Genomic DNA, 7,837 nt, shown 5'->3' with positions numbered 1-7,837 from the left:
CCATTAAGGCCCAGGCCAAAAGTGGATTGGATAGCTTAACAACTAACTGTTGGAAACAGATCATAACGAATAAACAGTGCCCGTGTTTTTTTAACTGAATACACCAATTGATTTTACGTGAAACATTTTTTTCGTAGACCGCAATTTGTTAATGTCAAACAACAATAAACAATGTCAGGCTAGATAGCCGAAGTGTCTGCACCAAATCAGAAGCAAAATCTACAGTAGATAGCATCTATTGGAGGATCCAACTTACTATTGGAAACGGGACATAATGAAAAAATAAAGGAACCATGTTTTTTCTTTTTTTTTACAATTGTTTATAACCTGCATAATATTTTCTAAGACTTTAATTTGTTAGTGAAATTCCACCATGTGACAAGCGTGCTCAGGCGAGGTCAGGGCAGAGCGTCCCTAGGTAGCGTGTATGTGTTAGCGAAAATAAGCTAATCGCGTCTGTTTTGATTTCGAGCAAACGACGCGAGAGATATAGAGTCAAATGAGATGGTCAAGCAGCACAACAGTTGTCATCGGCTCTCGCAGAGGTCGAGAAGGAATAAATTGTTCGGATATTTTTCGTAGATTATTTTGTAATTCATATTCAGTCATATTTTTATTTATTACCTATTGCAAGTAACTAGTTCTTAAATTCATTATCTGGTCTTTGTAATTATCACTTAAGGGGACACAACACTTTTAAATCCTGAAAAAAAGAATAATGAGTAAAAATGACAAAATTAAAGTGAATCATTTGAATTTTTTTTGTGATATTAAGTATAAATACCTTTAACTTTACCGTTCTAAAACCTTAATTATCCCTGCTGGCCCATTGTGGCACTCGGTGCAATGTTTTGTGAATTATTTCACTATCCGTAGGATTCCAAGTGTACAAATGGTTCTTTTGGGCTCAGATTCAAGGATGATACTTTTTACACCTGCAGTTTTGGTATGAATGCAGAGATTTTGATTTGAATATTATGCCACCTTTTTGGATATAAAACATTTTATTCACGACTGAATTATAATAACCACTTGCCCACTTTCCCTAAAAAGCAGGACTAAAGTAGCATTTCATTCCCTCGTAGTTTTTTTTTCCGCAAAATGCGGGAATAAAGTAAATTTGCGGAAAATAAGCTCTTTATTTCTGCAAAATGCGGGAAATAAATTCTTTCTTTCCGCAAAATTTTGGAAATTAATGACAAATTGAAAAAAAATTGAAAATTTTTAAAAAATGTTAAAAAGTGTAAAAATTATAAAAAAAAAAAATAACAATTTTAAATATTTAAAAACATTGCATTAATTTATTCAATTTAGATTGTATTAGCAATGGATGAAAGAGTGTCACCTTTCAAAGCAAAAAGTGATCATAAAGTTTAGTAATGAATAAATCGATTTTATTTTGTATAAATTATCAAAATGATTGTTATTTTGTTTTGTTATATATAAAATAAGTATTATGACGGTAGCTCGGCCGTCATTATTATTTTAAGTTGTTTGTTGTTTATGCTACTATTCACCGTTTCCGTCGGCTGTGCAGAAGGCACTAGATTCAACCGACTATAATCTATCCGCGCACGGACGTAAAGACGTATGAACACGCGGCGGTGATAGTAGTACTCAGGACGTGGATTCAAACGGAGGAAAAGTCAATGAACACTCGCGGATTATTGTAAAACTTAGACTAACTGTTTATTGGTGCTTGGCTTACACAAGCGCGCCAGACGGGCGCATGCCAGCTACCAGCATGTAGTCGAGGTGAGAGAGAGAGGAGGCTTAAAGTCGCCCAGGTAAGCGAGAGTTGATAAGAACTAGTACTTACAGATGTACGTGGCCGGCACGGCCGTTCTAACCCACGCGAAGATGGTCTCGGACGGATTGTCCTCGGTTCGGTTGACCTCGCAACCCTCGCACACAATAATCGCAATCGCAGAGTTTCTATTCGCGAAACGGAGCGGAGCGAAGTCAGACTCGGATTGGCTCGCTAGCGCGAGCACAGATTTACCTATGCCCTCTGACACACTGTTGTCAACTCTTGACAGCAGTGTGCGAGCAGGTGGCAACATTGTACGTTGCTGAATTTAAATCTCTCTCGATGCTTATTCACTCTCTGTCTCTCTTACTCTCTCACATGCTGCGCCTTTAGTAGCTGTAACAACAGAAGTATTATACCGAATGTTGATTCTGTCCCGGAGAGACGTCGTAACGTGCTCAACGTGCGTTAATTGCACTGGCAACCGTTACAGTATCATAGAATAAATATAAAACAATAACGAACGTATATTTTCATTAAAATGCCGATAGCTGAGTATATCCCACTTTTCAAGAAATAAAGTGGCTACACAGGTCAGTTGTGAATAAAGCACTATTCACAACGACGGTAGAGGCAACAATAATAACAATCGTTACAATGACCAGAACAACGGCTATTATAACAATGATCGTAATAGACAAGATAACAGAAATGCCAGAAATCAGTCCGGAGATTCTTTAAACTACCAGGATGCTCGTTCAAAAATTCAAAAAGGCAAATAAAGGAGATAGCCGAGCAGTTTATTAAGTTATAAGAACAGTCAAAACAGAAGAAAGAAGCCAATGTGCAGGAGAAAATTAATAATCGGAAGTACATAATAAGATTTGCTACAGCAGGACGTAAACCACGGAACGTAGAGCTTACGAGTGAAAAGTTATAGGGGAGGAAAGCACGTTTCTATACGGATAGTGGAGCTTACGTTGATTAGAGCGAGTAATTTCACTAGTAGGACGATAATTGATAAACAATACGTAATTGCCATTAACGGAGTTACACCGGGCGAATGTTTAAGTTTAGGTAGGACAAATATGAGTTTAGAGGGACTAGAGTGCAACGTGCACGTGGTTCCTGACGAATTTTCCATTGATAACGATAGAATCTTAGGATGGGATGTGCTTTCAAAATACGGTAGAAAGGTCAACGCTGCGAACAGATGTATAGAATCTGGACAGACTATTATACCATTTATTCAAGACGAAAAATGTATTATACCTGCATGTACAAGACAAGTAATCTACGCAAGAGCAAGCGATAGATCAGAGCAAGTACTACAGAACATGAGGTAGAGTTGAACCCGACAGAGGTAACACTGGAAGCCTGCAAAGCCATAAAGGAGGGAGGAGAATAATTTAATCTAGAAGAAGATAAACCTGAAGAGACTGTCAATATACTATTGATATTTTCCAAGGAAAGCAAGGACAGGGCCGAAAGAATTTTTGAACTACTTAATCCAGAGGCACTTAAGGATTTAACGGAGGAAGAAATAATTCATGTTAAAGAAATCATCCGAGAGAAGCCGCATATCTTCGGGTTACTCGGGGAGAAACTCAAAGCAACAACACTAGTGTCGCACAAGATACCTACTACTACAAATGTCCCAGTACGGTCGAAAGGATACAGACCAAGTCAAGAAGAGAAAGAGGAGTTAAGGCGCCAGATAGAGCAGATGCTGAAAGAGGATATAATCAGACTACTAGATTCACCCTACAGCTCTCTTACATACGTAATACCCAAAAAGCCCGCAGCGGACGGTACGGAAAGATGGCGATTAGTAACAGACTTTAGGAAACTTGCAACGGTATGTTGTCCGTCGCAAGGCCGCCTTATCCGAGAGAGTAATAATTGCGTTTTGCAATTATTAATGCGCGTATGATTTTGTTTGTTTGTGAGAGTCGGAGAAGAAGAGAGCATCGTGGAGAGAAGAGGAGTTTTGGAGAAACAACGGAGTAACGAGCAGTCGTCGAGTGTTCCAGGAAAGGAGTCGAGGGGAGAGAATTCGAGGAAAGCGTGATCACGGGCGCGAAATGTAGCTCTGCTGCGACAGAGCACCGAAATTGTGTCCGTGAGTGTGAGAGAGAGAGAGAGAGAGAGAGCATGGAGACGCGCGCGGCAACAGCGGGGCCAATCGGGCGAGCGTGGAGCGAGGGACTCGGGGAGAGAGGGAAATCGGCTGCGAAATAGTCAGTTTTCAGACTCGCAGTAGACTGATCGGGCTCGCCGGTTCTGTCGCGATCGGGGAGAAGCGCGGGGATTGGTCGGGAGATAGAGCGAGCGAGTCCGAGCGCGCGAGTCGCGGCGCTCGGCCCGTGACTGAGTCTCCAGCCGTCAAAGCGAGAGGACGTGTTCGCGAGTGAAAAACGTTGTGGGCGCGTATCGAGAGGATCGCGCGCGGGATTCTCGCGGAGTGATGAGTGTGTGGATAAAGACGAAGAAAGCGTGTGGTGCGTGGTACGAGGTAGAGAGTAGATTAGACAGTGAGAGAGAGAGAGAGAGAGAGAGAGAGAGAGAGAGAGAGAGAGAGAGAGAGAGAGAGACAAGCATCAAGGAAGCCGAGGAAGAAGACGAGCGGGAGAGTTGGTCGAGGAGCGAGGAAGACGAGGAAGGAGACGAGAGGCAGCAGGAGAGCGGAGGCTGAGACGAGGAAGCTGAGGAAGGAGACGAGCAGAGAGAGCTGAACGAGGAGACGAGGAGAAAGGTAGCGGTGGAGCCGAGTATGCGTGAAAGAGACGCAGAGAGAGAGAGAGAGAGAGAGAGAGAGAGAGAGAGAGAGGAGAGAGGAGAGAGAGAGAGGGGGGGGGGAGAGAGAGGAGAGAGACGCGAGTGTGTGTATCGTGGGAAAGACGTGTGTGTGTGAGAGAGAAGAAATTGCGCGAGAGAAGTAGTAGGAGAAGACGCGAGTAGAATCGGGAAAAAAGCCGCGGAGAATCGGAAGAAACGCGATTGTCGCTCAGAACCGATTCTGAGAAGTCGGGGCCGCTTTGTGTTGCTAGCGCGCGAGAGAGGAAGGAGAGCGGGCGAGCGAACGGCGCGTGGCGTCGTGGCCGAGACGAGAGCGGCAGCATAGCGCGCTACCTTACCGACGTCGTTGAGACAAGTCGAGCCGAGCGAGCGAGAGAGTTTCGAGTGTGTGTGAGGCGAGAGAGATAGAGCGAGCGTGGAGAGTCGGGAGAGGCGCATTTTCGCGTGGAGAGCGGGATTTTGTAAGTTGGAAAGAGAGTGAATAAAGGGAGAGTTTAAGAGAATTCGAGTGTAATTTTTCCAATCCCCCTGAATATACCGATTTAGGGCGATCTGACGGAATCTCCTCCGAGATCGCAAGGAGATTCGGAAACGTTTATAAAAATAATATTGTCGCGGATTCGGGGCCGCGGAACTAGAAGAAAAAAATAGTTTCGCGGGTTTTGCCACGTCACAATTTACATGTTTTTGACTCGTTACATGTAACGACATCGTGCATAGCTGTACACCGGATAGAAGTAAAATTATGTACAATTCTACCATTCTTATTTAGAACTAAAGATTTCATTTTTTCGTGGTTGATTTTACTATTTGTTGAATAATTTGAACTAATACCCTTAACTTTACACACCTCATACGTGGAGCCATCGGTTTTTTAACTATATAAAAATGAAATTTAGTTCCTGCTGTAACGAATGACTCTATATAACTTTTATACCACAACTTTCAAGTTCATCAGTCCTGTCACCTAAGAAACACCGTGTAGGTACCTTGTACTCTCCAGGGGTATTTTTATTTATGTATATACAAGAGTCGGTGTCGTAATACAGCACTCTCTTGCAAAGTTTTTCTAAATAGGAGTATAATTTTAGCCTATCCAGAGCCGTAGTATAAGCGGCTATACTAACGTTTGTTACAGATGATGGTTTATAATTATCGTCCGTGTAAGCCCAATTGATATAAAAAGTTTCCTGATTGACAGGTAATACGTTTTTTAAGGCTCTATCAGATAACTGCAAAATTTCAATAAGCTTAACCTGATCATTTATAACTTCTGTAACACCCATGTTTTCTCGCTGGCCAAATTTACCTCAAAAAGAATTTAAACAAAGTTTAACTAAAAATCTTAAACCAAAATTTTTAGCTATTGTTTCCCTATCTAATTTTACACCCTCTTTTCGTTCATATTCTGAAATATAATTCTCGCATGACTGCTCGTCGTTACAGTCACTGGCGTATCCAGAAGCTTGTTGTTTTAATTTAAAAAAAGTATTTATATAATCAACAAATAAGCCTGGTTCATTCTTTTCTGGATTATACTGTTTAACTTTGTACTGCCATATTTCATATATGACAGTAATTTTATAACCTAATCTAACGGCTTTTTTCAACTCCTCCGATACCCAAGTGCCTGTAAGTTCTCTATCTTCTAAACGCTCGTGGTTACAATCTTCCTGTTCTAAATTCTCGCAATATGTTTGACAAAGCGGGAACATTAGACGTTTGTGCACTCGCACAGGTAGTACTGGTAGAAATAAATCACGTGGAGGCAGGATTCGACATTTTACTAATCCCTCGACCATACTTAAACAGTTATTCTCCCCGGTTAATTGCCTAAACTCGTCCCCAACAAAAATGTCAGGGTGACCTATAGGGAATTTACCTGTTTTACAAATATAAGGATAAAGCGAACATATATCGACATAATCGATCGTTTCACCTTCCTTTACTTCTAACAAATTTACGGTATTCATCGTTCGACCACCATAAAAGGCATCGCGAGGATTCAAAGTGTCCGACCATAATAGAGGTCGATTATCGATATATCTTTTTACGTCAGCTGAAAAATTACTTTTAATTTTTTTTAAATCACAACCCCAAATTTCAGTTTAGGTGGCTCTCTGGTCAAAATATAATTTTTTTTTTATTTATCTGTTAATTCTATTCAAACTTTAGGGGCATATTCCTAGTTGTTTTGCTAAATTCCATATAAATTTTCAAGTATTTTTATGGATTTTATTCAGAGATATGCACAATTTTTCATTTATTTTTAATAAAAATCAGTTATATTGTAAATGGTCCATGCACAAGCCATCATAATGTCCACCTTTCAAATTTATTGTGTGCGTACTAAAAAAGAATTAGCAAATCTGCTATTCTACTTTTTTGATTATCCGTTACCAGTTCTTTTAACACATTAAGATTTTTATTTGCCTAAAAACAATTTAAATAACCTCATTTATTAATATATTAACAAACATTAAAATTTGTATAAAATTCATTTTAAAAAAGTGGGGAAGCAGATTTGTTTATTCTATTTCGGGAATGGCGCCGCGCGATGACTCGCAGATTGCGAATGTTCGAAGTCGGGGTCACCACTTTAAAGAGTTAGGGATGACTAGGTCTGTTCGACCCGGCGGCCAGGCCGTAACTGATTCACGAAAGTGACAAAGCTTCTAAGCTCCCCTCGCGCTCGCCACGTCGTGGTGCTCCGCTAGGCGGCGCGTCGGACCGCATGTGGTGATAGAAGGGGATCGCCACACATCTATTTAGATGACATAATTGTTTTCGCTAGGGATCTTGAAGAGCACGGTAAAAAGTTCCGGCGCTTGATGCAAAGACTAGACGAGGCCAAGTTGACAATCGAACCTATGAAGTGCCAATTCCTACAGCGAGAGGCACACTTTTTATGATACATCGCTGGAGGAGGGAACATTCGAGCGGATCCTAAGAAAATAAAAGCAGTAAATAAATTTCAGTACCAACAAACGCCAAGAAAATTAAACAATTCTTAGGACTCGCAGGATATTACAGGCGCTTTATCAAGGACTTCGCGAAATCAGCAGCAATCCTATCTAGACTGTTGAGAAAGAACGAGCCCTTTGTGTTGAAAAAAGAGCATCAGCAAGCCTTTGACAAATTACGAACGGCATTGTGCGAGGTGTCAGTGAGGAATGCACCTAACTATGCCCTTTTTAGTAATTACCGACGCATCTGCTTATGCCATAGGAGCCATCTTGAGCCAAGGACAGTTAGGCAGCGACCAACCCTGCGCTCATGCATCCCGAG

At 41.3% G+C, this 7,837-nt stretch overlaps 1 protein-coding gene across 1 annotated transcript; it reads right to left on the bottom strand.

The window, feature by feature from the left end:
* Positions 1–5,469: 5,469 nt before the first annotated feature.
* LOC107981175 lies at positions 5,470–6,522 on the bottom strand. The gene is made up of 3 exons (XM_016986119.1): positions 6,489–6,522; positions 5,994–6,431; positions 5,470–5,858 (listed from the first exon to the last, which is right to left on the bottom strand). Exons 1-3 carry the CDS (start codon positions 6,520–6,522, stop codon positions 5,470–5,472), a joined length of 861 nt encoding a protein of 286 aa, XP_016841608.1.
* Between the last annotated feature and the right edge of the window lie 1,315 nt (positions 6,523–7,837).

Source organism: Nasonia vitripennis (genome assembly GCF_009193385.2).
Source record: "Nasonia vitripennis strain AsymCx chromosome 2 unlocalized genomic scaffold, Nvit_psr_1.1 chr2_random0004, whole genome shotgun sequence".
Classification (NCBI taxonomy): Eukaryota; Metazoa; Arthropoda; class Insecta; order Hymenoptera; family Pteromalidae; genus Nasonia; species Nasonia vitripennis.
The sequence above is the reverse complement of the archived record's forward strand: the minus strand, read 5'-3'. Positions and strand labels throughout refer to the sequence as shown.

Excerpts from the sequence above, each read along its gene's own strand:
- LOC107981175 (XM_016986119.1), bottom strand. The coding sequence starts at position 6,522 with ATGAATACCGTAAATTTGTTAGAAGTAAAGGAAG. Across the intron at positions 6,432-6,488 it reads TTTGTTAGAAGTAAAGGAAG|GTAAATTCCCTATAGGTCAC; the intron begins GTGAAACGATCG and ends TTTGTAAAACAG. Across the intron at positions 5,859-5,993 it reads TTCTGGATACGCCAGTGACT|GTAAATTTGGCCAGCGAGAA; the intron begins GTAACGACGAGC and ends ATTCTTTTTGAG.